The 27,044-nt window shown below is 45.1% G+C and overlaps 1 protein-coding gene across 6 annotated transcripts in view; it reads right to left on the reverse strand.

The window, feature by feature from the left end:
- ORC5 (origin recognition complex subunit 5) overlaps positions 1-27,044 on the reverse strand; it is a 320,424-nt gene that overhangs the window by 281,198 nt on the left and 12,182 nt on the right. For 4 of the 6 annotated variants that reach the window (XM_029616274.1, XM_029616275.1, XM_029616270.1 and 1 more), the window contains exons 2-4: positions 18,365-18,549; positions 15,510-15,602; positions 5,317-5,520 (exon numbers count right to left, since the gene is read on the reverse strand). In XM_029616274.1, coding sequence (XP_029472134.1) covers positions 5,317-5,520; positions 15,510-15,602; positions 18,365-18,475 — 408 coding nt within the window. In that variant the 5' untranslated portion in view covers positions 18,476-18,549. Of the gene's footprint in view, positions 1-5,316; positions 5,521-15,509; positions 15,603-18,364; positions 18,550-23,903; positions 24,015-27,044 lie in introns of those variants that run through there. The other 2 variants (XM_029616272.1, XM_029616273.1) reach the window with 2 other exon arrangements.

Genomic DNA, 27,044 nt, shown 5'->3' on the forward strand with positions numbered 1-27,044 from the left:
AAATTGCTGGATAACAGGACATCCCCAGAACAAGTGCGATAGAATGCCTGTCACACGATTACACTTCCCACATGTGGCAGCCAGGACTAGTGTAGAGTGGAACGCCACCTGTGTGGACACACATGCTCTCCAGAGAAATTTAAATTGCATTTCTCGATAGTATGAGTTTGAAGAAACTTTCCCAATAAGTTTAAAGCAGGCTCCCAATTGAGTGGCTGAGACCTGGAACTCCCCCTCCCTATTCCAGCGTTCTGCCAGGTCTGAGCATGAACTCAGAGACGAGACTCTGCAAGACGTGAAAGCGAAGGCACGGTAGTCCGCTCCAGCAAGAAACAGGCCTCGATGGCCCTGAATCCACTAGGCAGAAAGCCAGCATCTGGCAGGGATTTAACATAATGAGAAAGTTGCAGGTATGAAAACAGCGATAGATTCCCCAAACCATAAAGTGTAGACAGCTTGGGAGGTGTAATTAGGTGCCCCGTGTCATCCAGAACGTGACCCAACTGCGTGATCCCCCGGGCCGCCCACTGCCGAAAAACTATGGAAGTAGATCCAGGAGAAAAATCAGGGTTTCCTTGCAAAGGAAGGAAAAATGCATACCCCTTAGGGAGCTGCAACAATGATGTTCCAGAGAGCATCTTCTGCACTCCAGCACCCTTATGCTGTCAGTTCCTGACAGTGAGCTCCCCAACCCTAGAGACGCGCATCTGTCACGAGTACCAACCAATCCAGTGATTTTAGGGAAACTCCTTTCTTAGATCTGCCTGTAACCACCAATGTAGTTGAGAGCAGACCTCCATTGGCAGATGGAGTCGAATCGAATATTTCTGAGACTGTGGGTTCCAACAAGACAGCAGGAAGTGATGAAGAGGATTCATAAGCACCCTTACCCATGACACCACTTCCAAGGTCATCATCAGTCCAAGCACCTGCAGATAGGACCATATGGTCAGGCGTACCACATTCAGCAATAGATGTGCCTACGCCATCAACTTCTGAATACAACCTTCCAGCAGGAAAACTATGCCTTGCTTCATATCGAAGCAAACACTGAGATAACTCTAGTGACCAAGATAGCTGAAGACTGCTCTTGGCCAGGTTCACCACCCAACCAAGCTCCTGCAACAGGGAGATCAGACCTTGTAGGTCCACCAAGTGGCTCTCTTCAAGAGACTTGGCCTGAATCAGCCAGTCATCCAAGTACAGGTGAACCAGGATCCCATCCTCTCTCAACTCTGCTGCCACCACCATAACCTTGGGAAAAGTTCTGAGGGCAGTGGTCAGACCAAAAGGTAGCACCCGAAACTGATAATGGTGTCCAAAAACTACAAATCACAGAAAACGTTGGTGCTCTAGTCAGATGGGAATATGCAGGTATGCCTCAGACAGATACAAAGAGATCAGAAATTCCCCCAACTATACAGTCATTATCACTGAGCACGTTTCCATGCGAAATTTAATAGGCAACCAAAAGATATGCGTCCAGCTAAATTCATGCTGTAAAATATAAAAATATATACATTTATAAAATATTTTATATTTTACAGCATGAATTTAGCTGGACGCATATCTTTTGGTTGCCTATTAAATGTACTGACAGAGTGATGGCGCCTGTAGCTAAGAAACTTAAGTGCCTTTCCCTCTGAGCTGCCTGTCATATTCGGGCATCTCAGCCTTTTTTTTTTTCAAAGGATTACAATCCTTTCTTCAGGCGCAGTCCTCAGCCCTGACCAATCCTGCCAGGTCAGTCGCAGGTGGTGACCTTTCACTCACCCAGTAATACTGTTAAGCACAGAAGGGATCCAGATGGCACGGATGAGGAGGCCGATCCTGACTCTCTGGAGGATGGGGAAATTTCTCTGGTACTGGAACCATATAGGGCTATGTTGCAGTTCTTTCACAGAGATGAGTTACCAGCTCTGATTTTTTAACCAGACATTAAAGATGCTGGGAGTACCTGGACCTGATTCCATTTCTGAGCCAAAGAATAATCCCATTTTGGTTTCTTAGCATTAAAGCCTCTTGTTTTTTCCCTGTTTGAGGCCATTCAAGAATTGATTGATCTTGAGTGAGGTGCCCAAGAGGCTAATTTCAAAGGGGATCGAGTTTTGGAAGGCCTGTACCCCCTGGATCCAGTGGCGAGAGAGCATTTGCATTTTCCGAAAGTGGATGTACTTGTCTGTACTGTTTCCAAGTGGACGACTGTCCCTGTAGAGGGATGAGCGGCCTTGAAAAGATGTGTACGATAGGACTGAGGCCATCCTTAAGCGTTTGAAGCAGTGGAAGTGACCGTACAGATAACTTCTTGTTGTTCCCTGGTGGCTCACTGTTTTCTTTTCTCTCAGGTCGTCATATTCGGGCATCTCAGCCTGGCATGCCCTGTAACTTAGGCCAGCGCTGCTTGAAGGCTCAGGGAGAATTGCCTTGTTCTTCCCAACCTGATGAGGGCCTGGGTAAAGACATGTCATATATATTTATTTATTTAACACTTTTCTATACCGACCTTCATGGTAATGACCATATCAGATCGGTTTACATCGAACAGGGTAAAAAACTGAAACAAAAATTAAACATATGAACGGAGGCGGCAAAGTTACATTCAACAAGGAGGGTGAACTTGGAGGCTTAATCAGCTAAGAAAGAGAGGCCTAGGATGGCAGAAAACTAGTAATATAATACAATAAGGTGAACGGGCTAGCGCTTAATGAACTTTGAGGTACAAGGTTCCATATATATATATATCCATAGTTTAGGCATCCAAAACTCAGGCACTCAAATTTTAGGCATCCCAAGTTGTGCATATAGGAGGGCCACCCTCTGACTTAAGCGCATACCTAACAGACGCTGCTATAACTTAGATGCCCAAGCAGGCATCTGACTAAGCGTCCGAAAAATGGATACAACCTGGATGCACAGCCAGATGCACTTGCCAAACAGACTATCTTTAAGAGGGCAGCCTAACACACAGGAAAAAGCTTGTGAGACTTAAGACTTGGCTCTTCAAACAAGCTTTCCCGGACTCCTGCTAATGTCCTTCAACTTCAAGCTCTATAACACAACCAGCTCATTTAACTGTTCGTTGTAAATATTTAAAATGCTATTAACCTTTTCTTTTTCCTTCCTCTTCCCAGTTTAAGCATCCCTGTTTTTTGTAACTGCTTTCTTCCGCACTACAGTTCCAGTTTGTTTTTTCTTTCTATGCACCACTGTTTTAATGTAAACCAGCATGATGTGATTTTATCATGAATGCCGGTATATAAAAACCTTAAATAAATAAATCACCGTGGCCCACCATGCAGCACACAGAGAAAAGCCTAAGAGCAGGACCTAGCCCATAAAGGGCTGCTCAACCCTCCAGGCTGCCCACATCCCTTAACCGCCACTCAGGGCAGGAACGAACATCTGAATGGTGCACTGAATACAGACCAGAGGAAGAAAGGAAACCCTACAAACTCCTTCTCTGTCTTTTTTTTTTTTTTTTTAAGTTTTTTTAAGTTTTCCCTGATCTCAGCCCGTTCTGGCTGAGTACAGAGACTGTGAAAACACACCACACTTTTTACTTATTTTAATCACTTGCCTTGAGGTCAGTGTGTCTTATGGATGAAGTGCAAGTAGCAAACTTACCTCCAATAACACATTATAGGGTAAGTGGCTGAGTGGTCAAAAGGTTTTACTGTAAACTTACGCATGAGAGACCTAGTTTACAGAATTAACTATTTTCTATCTTATGCGAGCTGAGGCTGAAAATATTTGTGCGCTAAATTTCCAGCCTGAAAACATGCAGGACCTAGTTACATACCCTAAAGTTTTTAGACAAGATATGCATTACAGGTTGGAGAGACAATGTACCTTGTCAGGTATCAGAGAACAAGCAAACTCACTAAAGGGAGTAAAAGAGGAAAAACAGGAGACTGAGAATCCGAGAAGCACACACACTATCAGTGCCTTAGACATTTCTTTATCTCCAGGCCTACACTGATGCTAATTCATTGACCAATGCTTGCCTCACAAATGAGCAGCCAAATCCGTGAACGATGCCAGAATGAAAGATGCACAGAAGTGGAAACATTATCAGATCAGACAATATTGGGGTAGAAAAGGAATGTTCAAATTAAATTGGTTCTCAGGTTAAGTGTATCAATTAAGCAATTATCCACATGAAGTATGTCTAATTAATGACATGTGCTGAATCAATGTTTCTCAACCAGTGGTCTGCGACTGGCACTGGCACTCAGCAGTATTTCTGATGGAATGCAGAGTGATGGCAATTTCAGGAGCATGAGGAGGAAGCAAGACCTTTCTCTGCACCTGAATATGTTCCACTGCATCCGGCACCACAGCCAGCAAAGACTTTTCCTAACTCTCCCTGATGTCCTGCGGACTTTTTTTTTCCCTCCGATAGGGGCTGATCCTAAAACCCCATCCACAGGAGGGAAGCAGCTGCAGTGGAATGTTAATAAGCGTGTGAGAGACAGAGTCAAGATCTACTCCATTTTCAGGCCAGGAAGGAACTGGACCACTGTGGGGCCTGAGTGTAGACACTGACTCAGTTTTATGCAGACTCATTATCATTCGTCTGCAATTGCTCCCTTCCAAATGATCAGGCCTCAGGACAGGCCCCAACTGGGAAACAACAGTGCAAGGGGGAGGGGTATTAATTGTAATAGTATTGCTGGCTGGCAGGGCAGAGGAAGAGAAAGGGAGGGATTTTTTTTTAATGGATTTGTTGGTGGCTGACTGGGGGGAGGGATGGCGGGAAATAGAGAGAGGATGGTTTCTTTCTTTGTTTTTAAATGACTAACTTGGTGGCTGACTGAGGGATGGGAGAGAACAGGTGGCAGAATTTATTTTTTCCAAAGAACAACTAGGTGGCTGGTTGGGAGGGAGAGAAAGTTATTTTATTTCTTTTCTGAGGACAATAATATTGGCTGGCTGGGAGAGGGATGGGGAGAGAAAGAGAGGACTTTTATTTATTTTAGAAAGCAATTTTCTTAAAACTGGCTAGTTTCTTTCTTAAAATGAAAGACCGACTGCAGGGCTGACCCATGAGATTATATATTGGATAAGGGAGGGAGTATATCCTCTCTCCTCCTTCCCCACTGTTTAATTTTCCAGGGGGAACCTTCCTCCCCATCCTGCTGATCAGTGCTGCAACTGGTCCACATACTTTAAGATAACTACCTACCTGGTCTCTGGCATACAAAAAGTTGAGAAATACTGTGCTGAATAACACAAAGACCACATTCTATTACATGAGAAAATATTCACAACAAATGAAAAAAAGCAAAAGGTCAGAAGACTACTTCAATCACTTACAATATATACAGTCTCATTCTGCAAGTCTTGCTCCAGAGTTGCTTGCTTGTAGAGTCGTACAAAGTCATTAAATGTGTCACAGCATTCATGAGAGGAGAATTCTCTCTCCATAGCAGAACAGTGGCTATTCATTTGGCTCAGGATTTCCTCAAAAAGCAGCCTTGAAGTAAAACATTCTATGCAGTTTACAATCACATGAGGGAGCTGCAATAGGATAAAGAAAGAAGAGGACACAAATGCAAAACAATTTCATAAAATATTCAAAAAACATCCCTGTTACTTCTCCCTAAATTTAAGGGGCCTCAAATGCACCATTTTAATTTTTGATCTTCCAGGATCTAAGATGAGAGATGCCAAGCACTAAAGCCAGTATAAATCAACATTTGGAATTCCTGCTGGTAATGCAGAAACAGGCTCATAATTCTCTTGGGCTTATAACCATGACTTGTCCTAAGTGATAGCTTCTTCTTTGCATAATTACAAAATTATCGAGCAGATTTAGAATAAGTTTTGGGAATTTTTTTTTTCCTAAAACTCTGATTAACAGTACAGATAATCTCAGTATACAGCCAAGGATATCCTTAAGCTGCCAGTGCAAAATATTTAATGGATATGCAACCAGGAAAAAAAAAAATTATTTTCGCAAGCTACAAGTTAAAAATAATATAAGCAGTTCTAAATATCCGGCTCATATTGTCAACCAGAATTTGCAGAATACAAAAAAGAATGAGCATCAAACAAGCAAATAGTCTGATCTAGCTTCACATACAGCAACAAGCTCTGAGCACAGAGTTGATGCTCAGTTCTACCATAATTCTTAATTTCACCAAAATACTTTTGTAATATTTTTTCACTGTATGAACTATACTTGAGAGAGTATAGGGCTAGCCTATTGGCTTAGTAGCAGTGCCATGCAGAAGATACCCGATCTGATTCAAGTCGGGTCTTCCACTCCCCAAGTCAGTGGAAGATGCTGCAAAGGTAGTTCAAAGCCCCATGGTGGAAGAATGTCATGTCATTACTCAAGGGCGATATCTAGTGGCTGGTTTCAGGGCCCATGATTACAGGGAGCCCATGATTACAGAAGGAGCTCTGGTGCATTCCCCCCAGCCACAGATTATCACAGCAATGACCAGACTACATAAATTGGTAGGGATATAAAATAGGGGAAAAATAGTTGTGAATGAAGATTCATGACACCAAGATCCCAGCCATGGTTCCAACTGAACTGGATGCCCAAAGAAGAGGATATAGCCAGTTAAAAAATTAATAAGAGTATTCTTCCTCCCTCCTCCAATACATTCTCAGTCCTATATAAATTTCAATCTCTTATTCCACTTTAGAATTTTTTTCTTTAGACCATTTATTTATTGATCCTAACAACGTACAGGGCTTAACCAAAATGCATAATAAAACATAAGCATAAAGCACATCATAAAACAAGAAACAAATATAATGCATAATTTAAAAAAAAAACACATCAATATATAAGATGGCAAATGAAGGACAGAAAACCTGAATCCTCACCAAGCATCCCAAAAAGGCATCTGAACATCAGAAATTTTTTTCCTAACCTTATCTTCTTCAGAAGAGAGTTTCAGAGAATCTGAACCATAAAATGTATAAGCTTGTGATCTGGTTCTGACCAGTTTATATTGCCTGCCTAATACCACACAGCAAACCCTTATTTACCAAGCACAAACAACAACCAGGGACATACAACACAAATTTATTTCTCAAATACTCTGTGGCTGACCATACAGGCCTTAAATCTCAGACAATCTTAAATTGTATCCAGAATTGAACTGGGTACTTGCCAGGTTCTTATGGCCTGGATTGGCCACTGATGGAAACAGGATGCTGGGCTTGATGGACCCTTGGTCTGAACCAATATGGCATGTTCTTATGGGAGTTAGTGGAGTTTATCCAAAATTGGCAAAATATATTCCTTCACGCCATAACCAGAGGTCAGTCTCACAATGGCATTTTGGATAATCTGCATGCCTTTCAGGGATTTTAAAAGCAACCCCACAAATAAAGGACTGCAATAATCTATATCAAGGCAATCACTAGAGTTTAGACTACCATTTGAAACAGGTAAGTATGGTTTCAAGTTACAAACCGAATGCAGTTTATACCAGGCCCTTCTCAAAACTATACCATATGCTCTTCAAAATTAAGATGGGAATTCAAGGTTACCCTTAGGCTCTTAGCCTTGATTGTAAAAGAGAGCTGAACCATCCAAAACAATCTGCACCCAGATAAGTCAACCCCATCCTTAGTAATTACAGTCATCTCAGTTTTTTGCAGCATTCAAGGCCATCTTACTCAAATTCACCCAGATGACAGCCTGAAAAAGGAAAATTAGTTCTTACCTGATAATTTTCGTTCCTGTAGTACACGGATCAGTCCAGACACCTGGGTTGTGACTCCGCACCAGCAGGTGGAGACAGAGTAAAACTTGTCGGGCTCCCTACATATAGTAAGGTGCCACCCACAGCCCCTCAGTCGCACGTAATGTCAAAGCCAGATAAAGCCAAAAAACTAGCTAACTAGAAAAAACCCCAAACATGAGGCCAATTCACAACAGCCCCTGAGCTGGAGCCGAAAACCTTCAGAACCATGAACACAACGTGCAAACTGCAAACTACAATAGCCAAATAGCCAAATAAGCAAACGAGCAGACTCTCTCTCTTTCTTCTGATCTAAACTACAAGACACAGACGGGCGGGAGTCTGGACTGATCCGTGTACTACAGGAACGAAAATTATCAGGTAAGAACTAATTTTCCTTTCCCTGTACGTACCGGATCAGTCCAGACACCTGGGATGTACCAGAGCTAATTTACCCAGGGTGGGAAGTAGAGAGTCCCGCTCGGAGAACACTCGCCCCAAAACCCTGAGCCGCAGTCGCCTGGACATCAAGCCTGTAATGTCTCGTGAAAGTGTGCAACGATTTCCACGTTGCCGCCCTGCAGATCTCTTGTGTGGACACACTAGAAACTTCGGCCCAAGACGTGGCCTGCGCCCGCGTCGAATGTGCACGAAGCTCCCTGGGTGTCAACTTGCCCTGCAGAAGATACGCCGAACTAATCGCCTCCTTGAGCCAACGCGCAATCGTGGCCCGTGAAGCCGCCGATCCTCTACGAGCCCCCGACCAGAGAACAAACAAGTGATCGGAAACCCGGAAAGGATTCGTAACTTCCAGATAACGAAGTAGAATCCTACGGACATCAAGTTTCCTCAGTTCCCTCGATCCCCTGGCCTGAGGATCCATGGCCGAAAACCCGGGAAGATCAACTGACTGATTTAAGTGAAAGGACGACACCACCTTGGGTAAAAAGGAGGGGACAGTCCGCAGAGAGACACCAGTCTCTGTAAAACGCAAAAACGGTTCTCTACAAGAAAGAGCTTGTAACTCCGAGACCCGACGCGCGGACGTAATAGCGACCAAAAACACTGTTTTCAATGTTAAATCCTTCAACGTCGCCCGCTTGACCGGTTCAAAAGGCGGCCCACAAAGAGCCGAAAGCACGCAGTTTAAGTTCCAGGAGGGGTACGGATTCCGGACCGGCGGACGGAGATGCTTCGCCCCCCGCAGAAACCGTGTCACATCCGGATGGCCCGCCAAGGACACTCCCCGGACCTTACCTCGAAGGCAGCCAAGGGCTGCCACTTGAACTTTCAGGGTACTCCAGGACAGTCCCTTCGAGAGGCCCTCTTGAAGGAAAGAGAGAATCTCCGGAACTTCCGGTCGAATGGGGTTCACCTCGCGAGCACTACACCAGTCCTCAAAGACCGTCCAGACCCTCATATAGGTCAAAGACGTGGACTGTTTTCTAGCCCTCAACAACGTGGTGATCACTGCCTCGGAGTACCCTTTGGACCTTAGACGCGCCCTCTCAAACGCCAAACCGCGAGACAAAAGTGATCCGCGTCCTCCAAACAAACGGGTCCCTGCCGCAGAATGGTCGCGTCGCCCCGCAAACGGAGCGGAGATTCCACCGCTAACCGCAGTAGATCCGCGAACCACGGACGCCGTGGCCACTCCGGCGCCACCAAGATCACCTCCGCCGGATGTAGCTCGATCCGTCGGAGCACCTTGCCTATCAGAGGCCACGGGGGAAACACGTAGAGCAGCACGTCCGTGGGCCAAGGAAGCACGAGTGCATCGACCCCTTCCGCGCCCCGCTCCCTCCGACGGCTGAAGAACCTCGGAGCCTTTGCGTTTTGCGCGGTGGCCATCAGATCCAGACGTGGTTGACCCCACCTGGCGCAGATGAGTCGGTACGCTACCTCCGGGAGTTCCCACTCCCCTGGATCCAGCCGGTGCCGGCTGAGGAAGTCCGCTTGGACGTTGTCGACGCCGGCGATGTGTGAAGCCGCAATGCTGCTGAGGTGCCGTTCCGCCCAGCACATCAACTGAGCCGCTTCCTCCGCCACTTGCTGACTCCGTGTCCCACCTTGACGGTTGATATAGGCTACCGTGGTGGCGTTGTCCGACAGGACTCGAACCGCCTGACCCCGTATCCACGGCAGAAAAGCTTGCAACGCCAGCGCCACCGCCTTGGTCTCCAACCGATTGATGGACCACTGCGACTGCTGGGCTGACCACAGGCCCTGCACCGAGCGCCCCCCACAGACCGCTCCCCAACCCGAGAGACTGGCATCCGTCGTGACCACCGTCCAATTGGGCAGGATCAGAGAAACGCCGCACGTCAGATGGTTGGGGCAGAGCCACCACCGCAGGCTGGCCCTGGCGCGGTCCGTGAGAGGCAGCGGGCGCAGGAACTCCTCCGAGACCGGCCTCCAGCGGGAAAGTAACGCTGATTGTAACGGTCGCAGATGAGCAAAAGCCCAAGGCACCAAGGCGAGTGTCGACGCCATGGAACCCAAGACCATCAGGTAATCGCGGACCAAAGGGCATTGTAGCGCTAGCAAACGCCGCACCTGTCCCTGGAGCTTGAGGATCCTGTCCCGAGTCAGGGATACCGTGGCCTCCCTGGTGTCGAACAAGGCCCCCAGATATTCTAACCTCTGGGTGGGCTGAAGGTGACTCTTGGCTAGATTGACCACCCAGCCAAGCGACCGCAGGAGCCGCAGGACCCTGGTCACCGCTTGCCGACACTCCATCTCGGATTTGGCCCGAATGAGCCAATCGTCCAGGTAAGGGTGCACGAAGAGCCCTTCCCGCCGGAGCTGAGCAGCCACCACCACCATAACCTTGGTGAAGGTGCGTGGAGCCGTGGCGAGACCGAAGGGAAGAGCCCTGAACTGGAAATGCTTGCCCAGGATGCAAAATCGCAAGTATTGATGATAGGCGGGCTGGATCCCTATGTGGAGATACGCCTCCGTCAGATCCAGGGACGCTAGGAACTCGCCTGGGCGAACCGCAGCCACTACCGAGCGAATTGTTTCCATCTTGAACCGTGGAACACGAAGGCACCGGTTTACTCCCTTTAGATCGAGGATCGGACGAAACGCTCCGTCCTTTTTTGGAACCACGAAATAAATGGAGTACCTTCCCATGCCCCGTTGCGCCGGCGGCACAGTAGTGATGGCGCCCAGAGCCTCCAGGCGCTGGAGGGTTGCCCGTACGGCGGCCCTTTTGGCTACGGCCTTGCAGGGGGATACGAGAAACTTGTCCCAGGGGAGACGTGCAAATTCTAACGCGTAACCGTGTCTTATCACGTCTAGCACCCACTGGTCCGAAGTGATTTTGGTCCATTCCTCGTAAAAACTCTCGAGGCGCGCTCCCACCCGTGGAACGTCCTCTTGAGCCTTCGCCGAGAAACGAACCAATTGCGTATCATTGGGCCGACTTGGCCCCGGATCCCGCCGAGGATCCACCTGATCTGTTGAATCTCTTCCCCCGAAAGGGCTGGGGCCAGGTCAAAGCTCTGGTAGCGCCTCCTCTAAAGGATTGACCTGCCCCAGCTGACCTCTGCGGCCTCTGGCGACGGTTGTTTCGAAAACGATTCCGTGCAGAAAAATTTGGTCTAGGACGTGGCCTGTCCTCCGGTAGCTTAAAAGCCTTGTTCTCACTCAGGAACTGCATGATATCATCCAGCTGCTTTCCAAACAGCAATTTCCCCTTAAAAGGCAAGGCGCCGAGATGAGCCTTAGACGTACCGTCCGCAGCCCAGTTTCGGAGCCAGAGAAGACGACGCGCTGAAACCGCAGACACCATGGCCCGGGCCGAGGTGCGCAGCAGATCATGCATGGCATCAGCGCTGTAAGCGATTACTGCCTCCAGAAGGTCCGCCTGAGCAGCCTCCCCTTCTGAGAGACCCGCATTCGCTTGTAAGGTCCGGGCCCAGCGGAGCCCAGCCCGCAACGCAAAATTGCTGCAAATAGCAGCCCTCGCTCCCAGGGCTGACACCTCGAACACTTTCTTGAGCTGCACCTCCAGCTTCCGATCCTGGACATCCCGCAGCGCCGTAGCGCCGGTGACGGGAATGGTCGACCTTTTGGTGACCGCCGACACAGCGGCATCCACGCGAGGGAGCCGCAGGAGCTCCAAGGCATCCTCCGGCAGAGGATATAGCTTATCCATAGCCTTACTTACCTTGAGGCCCAACTCCGGGGTGTCCCATTCTCGGAAGAGAATGTCGGACGCAGAAAAATGGAAAGGGAACGCTACCGTAGGACCCGCGAGTCCCAGGAGTACCGGATCCATCTTAGGCCCTTGACGGGTTTCCACCGGCGGGGCCTCCACTCCAATCTCGTCGAGGATCGCTGGAATGAGAGGGGAGAGCTCCTCCCTCTTAAACAGGCGGACGACCTTGGGGTCGTCACCATCCCCCGTCTGCGCGCCCTTGCCTGCGCCTGACTGTGCTGGACCCTGCTCATCGGGCCCCTCAGGCCCTTCCGGCGCCCCCGAGTTCGACCGTTCCTCCTCCGAGGAAGTGGATTCCGAATCCGCGTCCTGGGGCGCGCCACGCGCCAGCCGCTTGTCCTTCGGGGGCACAGCCGTGTCTCTAGGGCGGGCAGACCTCTTCCGGGAGCGGGACCGCCCATCCGCATCTCCTGGCACTTTCCCGTGCCTGCGCCGCTCCCTCTGATACATCGCCAATTTTTTTAATAAAAAATTAAAATCCTCCGAAAAGGACTCTTCAGAGTCCGAGCGCCCCTCCCCCGAACCCCAGTCAGCCGCATCGGAGGCACCCTGAGGCGCCCCCGACGCGGCCCGAGGCTGGGGGGAGAGCGGAGGGGGCTGGGAGCCATGTTCCATGGCTCTCCTGGTCGCCTCGTGGACGGTCGACAAAATGGCCGCCGCTCCCGCGCTAAGCGGGAACGGATCCGGCCCCCCCTCCTGCACTGCACAAACGCGCGGCGGCGAACGAGACGCCCGGGTCCGACCCCCCCGATCGCCCCCGGACGGTCCCTCACCTCCGGCGAGGCAGCCCGAACACATGCCGTCCCTCGAGACTCGCGTGCGCGCGGAGCCGCACGCGCGGCAGGCGGCCCCGACGGGCATTCCGGCCGAGATCGCACGAAAAACGCCGCAGCCCTAAGCAAAACAAACCGCCCCCCCCCCCCCCCCCGAACGAAACGTCACGCGGGAGAGCGAGAGAGAGAGAGAGAGCCGGCGCAAAAGTAACAAAACCTTTTTTTTTTTTTTTTTTTACTAAAGTCGCTGACCAGGGTGCTGAAAAGCCTCCGGGCTCCACTGGGGGTGAGTGAACCGGGCTCCCCGGTGTCACCCCCAACGCTGCTGCCAGAGGGGCCGGGTCCTCGACCCCAGCAGCGGCCTCTACCAGGGGAGGATGATCCCCTCAGGATCTGGCAACCCCCCTGGGAGGCACTTCCACCGGGAGCTTCCTGGCCCAAAACTTTCTAATTCTTTTTTTTTTTTTTTTTTTTTACTATGAATTAAAACAAAAAAAGGAAAATCCCCTTTCTGTCCTCTTTTTTTTTTTTTTTTTTTTCTATCCCTGACTGGCTAACTCCAACCCCAGGGATTCCAGAGGCTGTGGGTGGACCTGCCCCATCTGCTGGAGACAGAGAAAGACTGAGGGGCTGTGGGTGGCACCTTACTATATGTAGGGAGCCCGACAAGTTTTACTCTGTCTCCACCTGCTGGTGCGGAGTCACAACCCAGGTGTCTGGACTGATCCGGTACGTACAGGGAACAGTAATTACCATGGCAAACCACTTTAGCCAGGTTACCATGAATAGGGCAATACATCTGATCATAAGCCTAGCAGAGAGAAAAAAAACTATTGAGCTAACATAAGATGCAAATTAATATTTAAAAAGTGGGAGATAAAGTTGCTTCCAAAAGGATGTTCTTTCCTGCCATAAAATGGTCTGAACGATTTGTCAAAAAAGATCTAAACTATTGAAAGACTGTGCCTCCAACACTGGGTCCACAAACCTGCTTAACAGAACCCTGTGGGTCATGAAGTACATAGGCAACTGATAGATACAATATGATCAGCAAAAAGCACTTGCCTTCATCTAAACCCAATCTCAAATCATCAACCCTGCTAACCAAACTTGTCCCTAAAGCCTGAGTGACAAGAGTCAAAGCAGTAATTGGCAAGCAGCTCATCCAATTTATTTAAAACTACTCTAACCACCTGGAGAAGAATGATAAATTAGCTACTGATCTATAGTTAGCAACCTGATTAGTATCCAAAGGATTTTTTTCAGCAAACGCTTAATGATAGCCTGCTTAAATGATTCAGGAAAAAAAAAAAAAGTCTCCTTCAATGAAGCATTAATAAAACAGTTATAGGATCAATATTTCCCTGCTCTCTTCAGCAATTCCAAAGGGCAAGGGGGCCCAATGAACAGGAAAAGGGGTATGCCTTCATTAGAAGAATCAAAATGTCCATGGTATCAACTAATTAAACTCTAACCAAAGACAGGAGGAAGTCCCATCATCTTGCTTTGTCAATGAATTCCCAGATCTACCCACAGACTGATGAATTTTAGAAATTTTTATCTGTAAAAAAGTGAGCAGAGGTAACAGATTCCAACAATGAGGAAAAAGAATCTCTGTTTGGATCAGATCTTTTCACAATGGTGAAAAGCCGCCTAGTATCAAACTGACCAAACTCTATTCTAACCACCACACCTCCATTTAGCAGTCAAAAAAAGCAGCTTTATAAGCATTAAGGAAAGCTTAATACTTCAATTGATCCAATTCCAACCTCAGTTTTCCCTTTTATGGCCCTTCATCTTCAATCTCTTCTCCTTAGAGAACATGCTCAGGCGGCTACATGAACCGTCACTGGCCTGAGGAGCACCCTTACTACCACTCATTGGCCAGCAGGGGCCGTCACTGAGACCAGCAGCCATCCTTCATCACACCACCTTCAACATGCACCCAGCCTGCAACGGAAGGCAGGATCCAAAATCAGACCTCCTGAGCCATGGGACTGGTCCTCAAATAGTTTTGTTTTCTTTTTACAGCTTTGTATTAAAAAACATAGAAACATAAACGATATTGATAAAGGACACAGTTTACCCAGTCTGCTCTCTTGTAACTGACAAAGATCCAAACGCTGCCTTTGGTTCCCTCCCATTCTTGCCACTTGAATTTCTTGTGTGTCTGTCCAAGAATGTCCCAGTTTTATCATGATTTTAACTCTTCTCAACTCACTAGAAGCCTACTGCAAGAGCTCACCACTCTCCTGGTGACAAAGTAATTTCTCATATTCTGAGAATGGCATTTTTACTTTTCTTTTTTTTTTTAATTTATATTTTATTAACCATGGATTATATAATACAAGACAATAAACAACATGTATTTAAAGCACTTCCTTTCACAAATTGAAAAGAGATGGCCCAGAAAACAATAGCTACAGGAAAAAAAAAAAGTGGTTCTCTTTTTATTTAGCAAGTATGTTTCAGTTCATATGTATCTAACCAGGTTTACATCAGAGTTCGTCAATAACAAGTTAGAATTTTTTTGGGGTCTGAGTTTTCTCCTGCTACTTTGATTGTGGAGAGATTCAAGCCCAGGTCCTCCATAAACAGCACTGCCCCTGAGCCATTATACTGGCCCCAGCTTGTAATTTCTATTGCTCAAGACTTCAAAATAATTTTTTTTTTTTTTTAATGAGTCTGGGAATTTCAGGTTTCTTGACCGCTGTTTTTCACTCATTGAAAAATCAAAAGCTTCTGCTGCTTTTGAAGCTTATCTAAATTCGAGGTCTGAGTTTGAAATGGTTCTTCTCTTACCTCGAGTACTTTCAGCAGAGTATGCATCACATAGGTCTTTCCAGTTGCTCTATGTCCATAAATAAAGATGGATGGGAAGCTGAAATGCTGGCGCTGAAAGGGAAATCAATTATTTGACACAAGATTTCTCTAAAAGAATTGTAACACTAGATTTATCCAACATTTCCTAGGCTTAGAATCTATATAGTGAAACGTAATAGTAAATAATTTACAATCCAAAACACTAATCTGCAAGCCCACAGAGGAACATGCAGAATGTTTCTTTTCTTTTTGAAATATCCTGAGGATAGAGGTGGCTTATATTAACATTTCTAATATACTTGCTAAATTGATTTCATTTCAAATTTTAAAAAAAAATAATTTAAAAAATATTGGCAACTTCCCAGCAAGTACAAATAAGACAGTTTATAATGCTAAACTGATGTGGAAGGAAAGATTTCCATGTTTTTTAAAACAGCATTATCTCAATGCAGCAGCAGCAGCAGCATCAGATTAACTTGCTGCAAATTAAACTTTGATCTGAAAAGGGGACAACTTACTTACAGGTCGATACTGTAAGACCGCGGGAGAGCGGACGAACGCCCGCTCTCCTGGCGCGCGCACAAGCCCTTCGCCGGTGCGGGCGATTCAGTATTTAAATGAGGTGACGCGGGAAAAACGGGGAAAAGGAGGCGCTAGGGACACTAGCGCGTCCCTAGCGCCTCCTTTTTGTCAGGAGCGGCGGCTGTCAGCGGGTTTGACAGCAGACGTTCAATTTTGCCGGCGTCGGTTCTCGAGCCCGCTGACAGCCACGGGCTCGGAAACCGGACGCCGGCAAAATTGAGCGTCCGGTTTTCGGCCAGACAGCCGCGGGCCGAATTCAAATTTTTTTTTTTATTATTTATTTATTTATTTATTACTTTTTTACTTTTGGGGACCTCCGACTTAATATCGCTATGATATTAAGTCGGAGGGTGCACAGAAAAGCAGTTTTTACTGCTTTTCTGTGCACTTCCCTGGCGCCGGAAGAAATTAGCACCGACCTTTGGGTCGGCGCTAATTTCTTAGAGTAAAATGTGCGTCTTGGCTGCACATTTTACTTACTGGATCCCGCGCGCATACCTAATAGGGCCATCAACATGCATTTGCATGTTGAGGGCACTATTAGGTGCCGCGGGTGGGCCGCGTGTTTTCCTCCCCTTACTGAATAAGGGGTAAGGGAAAACACGCGTCCAGAGCAGGCTGACGGAGCACACTTTACTGTATCGACCTGTTAAGTAGTAAGGAGGAATCCCTGAACATTTGTTTTCTACAGCTGTCTCAATTTAGGTAAACCAACCCTGGAGACCTATTTCCCCTTACTTTAGAAAATTCTGTCCACCTAATCACAATAGCAGGCATACTCAGGAAAACATTGAACAGATACAGTAAGTTATCCAGAAAAAGTTAGCTGGGTAACTAGTCCTGGATATTCAGTGGGATAAACGTCCCAATGAATATCCTTGATTAAAAGGTTATCCAGCTAAGTGTAGCCGAATAACTTTAAACCTAACCAGCCAGATTTTGACTATAACTGGATAACTTTAGTCTTAACCAGCTATAATAAAAATAAAAACAAAAAACCCCACAACCCAGTTAAGTGACATAAGACTGTTAAAAAAATAACAAACAATAAATATCATAGGCATAGTGGCCCTCAAGCAAGGTCCAATGCAGCGCTGGGCTGGGCAGATATTGTGACACCCCCTCCCCAAACAAAAAACCCTCTTCCTTTTGCAATTAAAATCTATATTTGCCACCAGCCCAGTCGCTCCCTTTCTGCCCCCCCCCCCTTCCATGTACAATCAATCGCCCAAATTTATAATTTCCAGGAGGCTCCCACCTCCTTACTTCCCCCCCCCCCAACACAAACCTATCCCCTCCCAGCACCTTAATTTCCTCAATTTGGCAGCCAATTAATCAAAAAAAAAAAAAAGAAACTTATCTGGGTTCCTCTTAATATCGAGTTATCTGGATAAGTTATTCGCCTAACTCTGCCCCACACTGGAACATCAACACTACCCTTTCTTATTCGGCTAAATCTTAGCTGAATAAGCAAGGGAAATATTCAAACCAAGCCATTTAGATGGATCACTTGCGAGTGATCCATCTAAATAGTTTTGAATATTGATCCCCAACAAATCTTATTTTGCTACAATCAGGAAGCACTATGGATTTAAGTTCCCAAATATCACTTAAGTGCTGTTTTGTTACTTTTGTGAATCTTCAACTCAACACTGTATAATAAAATATGCTTTCTTACAATTTATATGGTTTTTGTAAGGATTTTTCCTAAAATTAAGCAAAAAAGGTTGGACTTCACTGGGGGAGGGCAAAAAAAAAAAAAAAAAAAATCAGACAATTTTTTTTTTATCAGCACATTTCAAAAGAACTTTTAACCAAAGAGTCATTTTTTACATCAGCCATTTACTATATCACTGAGCCAGTGCAATCCACTTTAACTTTCTGAATAGTGAGTTCTGGGAAAATTGCATGGCAGGATTGCATATTCATTAAAATGGATCAGGCTCCAATTTTCAAAAAGAATCATTACTGACAAAAAATGACAATCTTTAAAAAAAAAAAAAGTGTTTAAAAACATGTTCATGGCTCTTCAAAACATATCAGATCCCTGGACTACTTGCCTCTAATTCTGCAAGTAAACTGAAATCTTATTTTATTAAACTTCTGCTTCATTCACCTATTAACATGTTTTCATTCATGAAACATGACAGCTATCTAATATTAAACAGCATTTGAGGGAAAAAGGATTAACTAGTGACATCTCCAAATGAGGTAATGTAGTAGTATAAATTAATTTCATAAAAGAATGTTACCTCTCCAAATATTGACAGCAAAGTGGATATCTGGGATTCTCGACAAAGTACCATCTTTTCCAGTGCAAGAAGCTGGGCTTCAGGATAGCCAGAATATTTAAAAATGGACATTTTGATTTAATATCTGGACAACATCACTTATTTTCAGTAATTTCTCTCTCATTTACCGCTGTTTCAACAGAGTTCTGAGAAAACAAGTCCAAATATCATCACTAAAGAGCACAAGGAGTCATGTACTCCAATACAGTGATCAAATGTGAGAGTAAACAGCTTGACTGTTTTGCAAATGGAATAAACCTGACAAAATTCAGTACAACAGCAGAGCTATAACATGTTAACAAAAACATTTATCACATATTTCAGTTTTGGTGACAGGATGATAAGCGAGACGAACTGAACCAAATCACTGTGAACCTGGAAGATGTAGTAAGCCAGATTGACAAACTAAAGAGTAGCAAATCACCTGGACAGGATGGTATGCATCCTAGGGTACTGAAGGAACTCAAAAATGAAATTTCTGATCTATTAGTTAAAATTTGTAACCTATCATTAAAATCATCTATTGTACCTGAAGACTGGAGAGTTGCCAATGTAACCCCAATATTTAAAAAGGGCTCCAGGGGCGATCCTGGAAACTATAGACTACTGAGCCTGACTTCAGTGCCAGGAAAAATAGTGGAAACTATTCTAAAGATCAAAATCGTAGAGCATATAGAAAGACATGGTTTAATGGAACACAGTCAACATGGATTTACTCATGGGAAGTCTTGCCTAACAAATCTGCTTCATTTTTTTGAAGGGGTTAATAAACATGTGGATAAAGGTGTACCAGTAGATGTAGTGTATTTGGATTTTCAGAAGGCGTTTGACAAAAGTTCCTCATGAGAGGCTTCTAGGAAAAGTAAAAAGTCATGGGATAAGAGGCAATGTGGATTACAAACTGGTTAAAAGACAGGAAACAGAGTAGGATTAAATGGACAATTTTCTCAGTGGAAGGGAGTGGGCAGTGGAGTGCTTCAGGAATCTGTATTGGGACCCATACTTTTCAATATATTTATAAATGCTCTGGAAAGAAATAAGACAAGTGAGAATCAAATTTGCAGATGACACAAAATTGTTCAGAGTAGTTAAATCACAAGCAGATTGTGATAAATTGCAGGACGACCTTCTGAGACTGGAAAATTGGGCATCCAAATGGCAGATGAAATTTAATGTGGATAAGTGCAAGGTGATGCATGTAGGGAAAAATAACCCATGCTATAGTTACAAAATGTTAGGTTCCATATTAGGTGCTACTACCCAAGAAAGATCTAGGAGTCATAGTGGATAACACATTGAAATCGTCAGTTCAGTGTGCTGCGGCAGTCAAAAAAGGAAACAGTATGTTGGGAATTATTAGAAAGGGAATAGTAATAAAACGGAAAATGACATAATGCCTCTGTATCACTCCATAGTGAGACCACACCTTGAATACTGTGTACAGTTCTGGTTGCCACATCTCAAAAAAGATATAGTTGCAATGGAGAAGGTACAGAGAAGGGTGACCAAAATGATAAAGGGAATGGAACAGCTCCCCTATGAGGAAAGACTAAAGAGGTTAGGACTATTCAGCTTGGAAAAGAGACAGCTGAGGGGGGATATGATAGAGGTTTAAAATCATGAAAGGTCTAGAACGGGTTAATGTGAATCAGTTATTTACTCTTTCGGATAATAGAAAGACTAGGGAGCACTCCATGAAGTTAGCATGTGGCACATTTAAAACTAATCGGATGGAGAAAGTTCTTTTTCACTCAACGCACAATTAAACTCTGGAATTTATTGCAGTTAGTGTAGCTGTGTTTAAAAAAGGATTGGATAAGTTCTTGGAGGAGAAGTCCATTACCTGCCATTAAGTTGACTTAGAAAAAAGCCACTGCTATTACTAGCAACAGTAGCATGAAATAGACTTAGTTTTTGGGTACTTGCCAGGTTCTTATGGCCTGGATTGGCCACTGTTGGAAACAGGATGCTGGGCTTGATGGACCCTTGGTCTGACCTAGTATGGCATGTTCTTATTGAAATTATGATAGAAGTAAAAAGGTATAGAAATTAGGTGTGTACTTGCTGTCTTCAACTTCTACAGCATGATTTTTTGCAGGAAAGTGAAACTAAAATGACCTGAAATGGCCCAAAGGGGTTCACTACAATTTTGTTTGTAATTGGAATCAGACAGCAACCCAAACAGACATTTAAATGCAGCCTCAAGGTTAAAGGAAAAACAAACAAGGTTACTGACAGTTTAGCAGAGAATGCATAAACAAATTTAAGACACAAACCTGAGATAATGTATAATTGTGCAATCACAAAATCCAGGATTAGAAACCATGACATCCTGGAATTTCAGCAAAAGAAAACCTCAGTCAATTGTAATGAGAAAAACCATAAATAAAAACGTTTTCTTACATATGTAAAAGTAAGTTTGATTCCTATAAACTGTGTTTTCCATAGATAGCAGGATGAATTATTTATGATCTGTGGGTGATATCATCAGGAGGCACTGAATGGAATTCTCTCCAAGCTAGTAGAGTTTTGAGCTTGGAGCTCCAAGCTGAGGGTTGCAGTATTTATTGCTGCAAACTGGACTCCACCGTGGAAAGCTAACTATTTCCATATCACGTTGATGAAGACTGCTTGACCCACCGTACTGTCTGCATAAGCTAGGGCATCTAAGCAGTAGTGGTCAGTGAATGTACACACAGATGACCAGGTAGTTGCTTTACAAATAACTTCAATTGGAACCTCTCTGAGGTGTACAATGGAAGAAGCTGTTGCTTGTACCTGGTGAACTCTGACTGGGTTAGTGAGATCAAGTTCAGCTGCTGTGTAGTAGTGTTGATTGCTGAATGCAACTCAAAATCCAAATCGGAAATCATTCTCTTGGTTACAGTTGCACCAAGCCTATTTGGGTTGTATGAAACAAAGTTTACATGTTTTCCTGTGGGATTGTGTACAATGTTTGTAGTAGGCCAGAGCTCTTTTGCAGTCTAAATGTATGCAATGTCTTCGGCTTTGGGAAAAGTGTTGGTAGAATTATTGATTGGTTGATGTGAAATGCAGAGACAACTTTCGGTAAGAATTTGGGATGCATTCTAAGTACTATTTTGTCATGGACGAATTGCATATAAGGTTGATAATGAACCAATGCTTACAATTTGCTCACACTTCGAGTAGATGTAACTGCCACTAATAAGAGGTTCAAGGTTAAGTATTTCCAAGAAGCAGTTTCCAAATGTTCAAACAGTTTGCAAAAAGCATGTGAGGACTACATTGAATATCCCAAGGTACTGGTGGTCTGTGAATTGGTAGGTTTAAATGCAAGAGACCTTTCATGAATTTTGAGACAAAGGATGCATGAAAATAGGCAGGCCATTTTCTAAACATTAAGCTGTGATAGCATAGAGATGTATACGCACCGATGAAACAGCAAGACCAGTTTGTAAAAAATGGTGAAGATAGGACAGCAGATGCCTTGACTCACAATTAAATGGGTCTAGTTTGTGCGACAAACCATTTTGTGCAACGCTTCCACTTAAAGGAATAATTGCACCTCATTGCTTTCTTTCTGAGAGGATTACATTCTGAATAGAGTCTGGAAGACCATTGTGCTAGGACCAAGCACTCAACATCCATGCAGTCAGGGTGCAATTGGCAGCTTTGGGTACTGGAGAGCACCTCCTCCTTAGGATAAAAGGACAGTCTCCTACATGAATGGGAGGTTTGGCAGAGAGTTTAACCAGAAAGGCATACCATGGTTATCTTGGCCATGCCGGCGTGATTAAATTAATAATTATGGCTTGGACCCTCATGAGTTTCTGGACAGGCCTCCCTATGAGTGGAATTGGAGGAAAAGCATACACGAGGCCGGTGCTTCAAAGAATTAGGAATGCATTTGGTGCTTCACATAGAGTACTGGGTCAAATGGAGCAGAATAGATTTAGTTTTCAGTTCTGTCCCATTGTAAATAAGTCAATCTATGGGTAACTCCATAGCCTGAATAGTCGGTTGGCTATGGATTGACTCAAGGACCATTTGTGCGGGCGAAATATTCTGCTGAATTTGTCTGCCACCTTGTTTGCAATGCCTAGTAAATAATAGGCCTGAAGTATAGGCTGGTTCTGTATTACCCAGTGCCATATCTATAGTGCTTCCTAGCACAGGATCAACAATCCGGTTCCTCTCCGTTTGTTCATGTAGAACATGACTACCCAATTGTCTGTTTGGATCACTGATTTTCGCCGAGGATGTGTCAATGCCTGTAGCGCACTGTGCATTGCTCTGAGTTCCAGTAAGTTGATTTGGCGCCAGCTTTCTTGAAGTGACCAGATTTCATGTGTTTTGTAATGGCCAGGGTGGGTTTCCCAGCCTAAGGTGGAGGCATCTATGACTAGTATCGATTGATAAGGCACTTGCTGAAGGGGAGCTCCTTCTAGCAGTCTGGCTGGTTGTAACCACCACCATCTCTCTTCCTTCATTTCCTGAGCAAGGGTGATCCTCATGTGAAGTAGTTGAAGCTGATTCCATCGAGTCCTTAATCCATATTGTAGACTGCGCTTATGCAAGCATGTCAATAGAACAACATGGATCACTGCTAAGTTTCCTAAGAATATGAGAATGTGGCGGGCTGTTGTAGAAGTTGATTTCAGGAGCACTTTAGCAATTTTGCAGATCACCGTTATTCTTTCCGCAGAAACGAAAGCTCTCACCTGTGTGTTACTATAATGGCTCCAATAAATTGAGTCCATAGAGTTGATTCCAGTATTGACTTTTCAAATTTGATCATGAATCCAAGGTATTGAAAAATGTTTATTGCTGACTGGAGATGTGATTGGAGGGTAATTGGGGCTACATTTAGCCAGTTGTCCAGGTAAGAAAATACTCAAATTCCTTGACGACGTAATTGTGTTACTACCACTGCAAGGTATTTCGTGAAGACTCAGGGGGCAGCAAAAAGTCCAAATGGAGGAACTTTGTATTGGTAGCGATGTTTTCCCACTTTGAAACATGGAAACACCAAAAAGAAGAGTATACAGGGATATGTGCATAAGCATCTTTGAGATCCAGAACACTCATCCAATCATCCTGTTGAATGAAAGGAAGGATTGTGCTGAGAAACATTTTAAATTTCTCCCGACATGGATATCGATTGAGATTTTGGAGATCTAGGATGGGGCAGAGACTTCCAATCTTCTTTGGGATTAAATATAGGGAGCAGAATCCCTGAGTGTGGAGGGAGAGAGGCAGGCATTTCCTGAATGGCAATTTGCAACAAGTGTTGCTGTATCTGTACCTCATGGGGGGTTGGGGGTGGCACAATAGTGTGCAGAGTTAGGGATAGACTTGTAAGATTTAGACTGTAACCATACTGCACTATTTTTAAGTCCCACTGATCTTTTGACATTGGGTTTCAAACTGTTGAAAAGTGCTGGATTCTGCCTCCCCACTTGTTGATCAACTATCAATTCCTAAACAATCAATCAATCAAGAACTTGACTGGGTTTACCTGTTTTCTTTGTTGATCTCTTGTTAAAGCCAGTTGCGATTGCTGATGAGTAGTCTATACTCATAATAAAACTTGTATGACCTTTTCAGGTAGTATACATGTTTGCAGGACCTGCAGGACAAGAAAGGCTTCCAGTTAGATAGGTGTGGATCAGCTGAAGTAGATAGTGATTGAACAGCTACATTATGTTCCTTGATTTGAAATACATTTTCTCACCGAAAAGATTGCCGAGATACAGTAGGTTGGCCAAACGTGCTGTCTGATAGCTTGCTTCAAATCATATAAAGAAAAAGGGGAGACTTGTTCGCCTGTTTCTGAAAGGTTGAAGGATTTTAAATTTTGAACACAGTCATAAATGTATTGAACCTTTTAAAATTGGTGTGTAATTCTTGTTGCGAGCCTTGAAATAGCTTCCTCCTGAGATCAAGGATACGGTGATCCTTTCCTGGAGGAGTACTGGAATGAAGGCAGGTCTTTTCGGCCTTTTTCACGGCTGATTCCACCATTATACAGTTATGTGAGAGTTGTACTACTCCATAACCTGGTGATTCTTTTTCATTCTGAACTTACGATCTAGTTTTCAGGTGGCTACAATACCTGCATAAGGAGGCACATTTTCATAAGGACGACATCTAGTATTGTATGTATAGGCAGAGCGGAGAAGGTCTAAAGTTTTCAATATTCTCAAGACCTCTGCTCTGGGTCTTTACACACTATTTTAAATGCTTTCCCATATTTTCCACAAATTTAGAGTATGTTAAATCCTCCGGTGGAGAACAGTGATCCGGCAACTCCGGAGGTAGGTCAGAAGGAATGCCCATGATGTTCTCAGGGGACTCCCCTGGAGAATAAAAAACGGACAAGGATAATTGTGGAGAGTGTAGATTCTTGAGGGAACTGCCGTAGGTGCGAGTCACTCACTGGACACAGATCTTGCCCTGATAATAACAATGACAGTAATGGTGGTGCTCCTAGCCTCACAATTTCAGGTGAAGGTGATACTATTGGGTAGGCTGGTGGAAATCTTGTCTGGTTCTGGTACCAAAAAAGCAAAAATCCAGTACTATGTTCGTAATTTGTATCATGGCCTGTTAAGACTCTGGACTGGTGTGACTGGTGGGATATCTTCAGAGACTAGAACAGATTCTTGTTCCCTTATTGGTGGAGGATTAGATGAAAATGGAAGAACAGTACAGATGGGATCCAGAGACTGTAGATGGAGACCTTGGGTAAGTAGTTGGTAGACTGGTAAGGCTCTGGTGATAGGAGGTGGGATTTGCAGTCTAGCTTCTGCTAGCAAAGCACTGTGTGCTGCGTACAATTGCGTAGGCAAAGCAGCTTTCAAGATTTCCTGCACATAATGCTCTTCCGGATGAGCTGACAGAACTAAGATGACTACATTTGTGTCTTTTGACATTTTGGAGACTATATAGCAAGAGCCTTTTCCCCTGGGTTTGAATGGGGCCTTGGAAAGAAAGTAGGTAAGATGATGGATTGATTAAGATGAAATTCCAACACTACCTTTGGTAAAAACTTGGGGTGTGTACGGAGGACCACTCTGTCATGTAGAATTTTAGTGTAAGGCGGGTAGGTGACTAATGCCTGTAACTCACTAACTCTGCGAGCGGATGTTATAGCGAGAAGAAAAATTACGTTCCAGGTGAGATAGCGGAGATCGCAGGAGTGAAGAGGCTCAAACGGAAGTTTCATGAGCCGCCCTAAGACCTCGTTAAGGTCCCAAGCGGAGGCCGGAGAGTGCAATGGAGGTTTCAGGTGGAGCAAACCTCTCATGAAGCGTGTGACTAAGGGCTGTGTCAAAATAGATTCATCTCCCACTCTGTTGTGGAAAGTGGCTACCGCACTAACATGCACTCTTATAGAGGAAGTTTTCAGGCGTGATTCTGATAGATGCCAGAGATAGTCTAGAAACTTCACAGTGGAACAAGTGAAGGGGTCTATGGACATGGACATGCACCAGACTGTAAACCTTTTCCACTTAGAACGATAAGACAGTCTCGTGGAAGGCTTTCGTGAAGCTTCCAGGACTCAGGATACAGACTCTGAAAGGTTAAGGGGTTGGAGTATTAACCTTTCAACATCCAGGCCATCAGAGATAGGGCCTGAAGGTTGGGATGGCGAAGGCACCTGCCGTTCTGAGTTTTCAGAAGCAGATCCTCTCCTAGAGGGATGCGTCGGCGAACTGATAGGTCCCGGAGGATTGGGAACCAGACTTGGCATGGCCAGTGAGGGGCTATCAGAATCATTAAGCCCTTGTCCCTTCATAACTTCACGAGAGTCTTCGATATGAGTGGAAGTGGAGGGTACGCGTAGAGGAGACCGCTGGACCACGAGAGGGCAAAAGCATCTCTTGGCTGTGAGTAGCGGCTGCGAGTGAGGGAGCAGAAGTTCTGTACTTTGCAGTTGTGGATGGACGCAAAGAGGTCTATTTGTGGATACCCCCAACGTTGGAAAATGGTGTCCGCTACCATGGGGGAGAGACCATTCGTGCAGATGGAAGGGTTCGACTTAACTTGTCCGCTAGAACATTGTCCACGCCCGCCAAGTAGGTCGCTCTGAGGTACATCGAGTGGGAAAAAGCCCATGCCCATATCTGTGCAGCTTCCTGACACAGAAGATAGGAGCTCGTTCTCCCTTGCTTGTTGATGTACCACATCGCCACCTGGTTGTCGGTCTGATTCAGGATGGCCTTGCTTGAGAGGCAATCCTGAAAGACTCCGAGGGCATATCTGATCGCCCGAAGCTCCAGGAAATTTATCTGTTTGGCTTCCTCTGGAGACCAGGTTCCTAGAGTCTGGAGGTCGTCAACATGAGCACCCCAACCTAGGTTGGAGGTGTCCGTTGTCAGGATAATTTGAGGTTCTGGAACTTGAAAGGGAAGGCCTTGAAGGAGATTGGAGAGCCGCATTCACCAGGCCAGCGATATGCGGAGCTGCTTGATAACGTGGACAATGCAGGGCATTTAATAATAAGCCTGTACCCACTGGGACTTCAGAGTCCATTGCATGACTCTCATGGCGAGGCGTGCCATTGGAGTGACATGTACAGAGGATGCCATGTGACCTAGCAAAATGAGGAAATGACGAGCTGTCGTGTAATCTCGATGCTGGAGGCATTGTGCTA

The sequence above is a fragment of the Rhinatrema bivittatum genome, chromosome 9 (genome assembly GCF_901001135.1).
Source record: "Rhinatrema bivittatum chromosome 9, aRhiBiv1.1, whole genome shotgun sequence".
NCBI lineage: Eukaryota > Metazoa > Chordata > Amphibia > Gymnophiona > Rhinatrematidae > Rhinatrema > Rhinatrema bivittatum.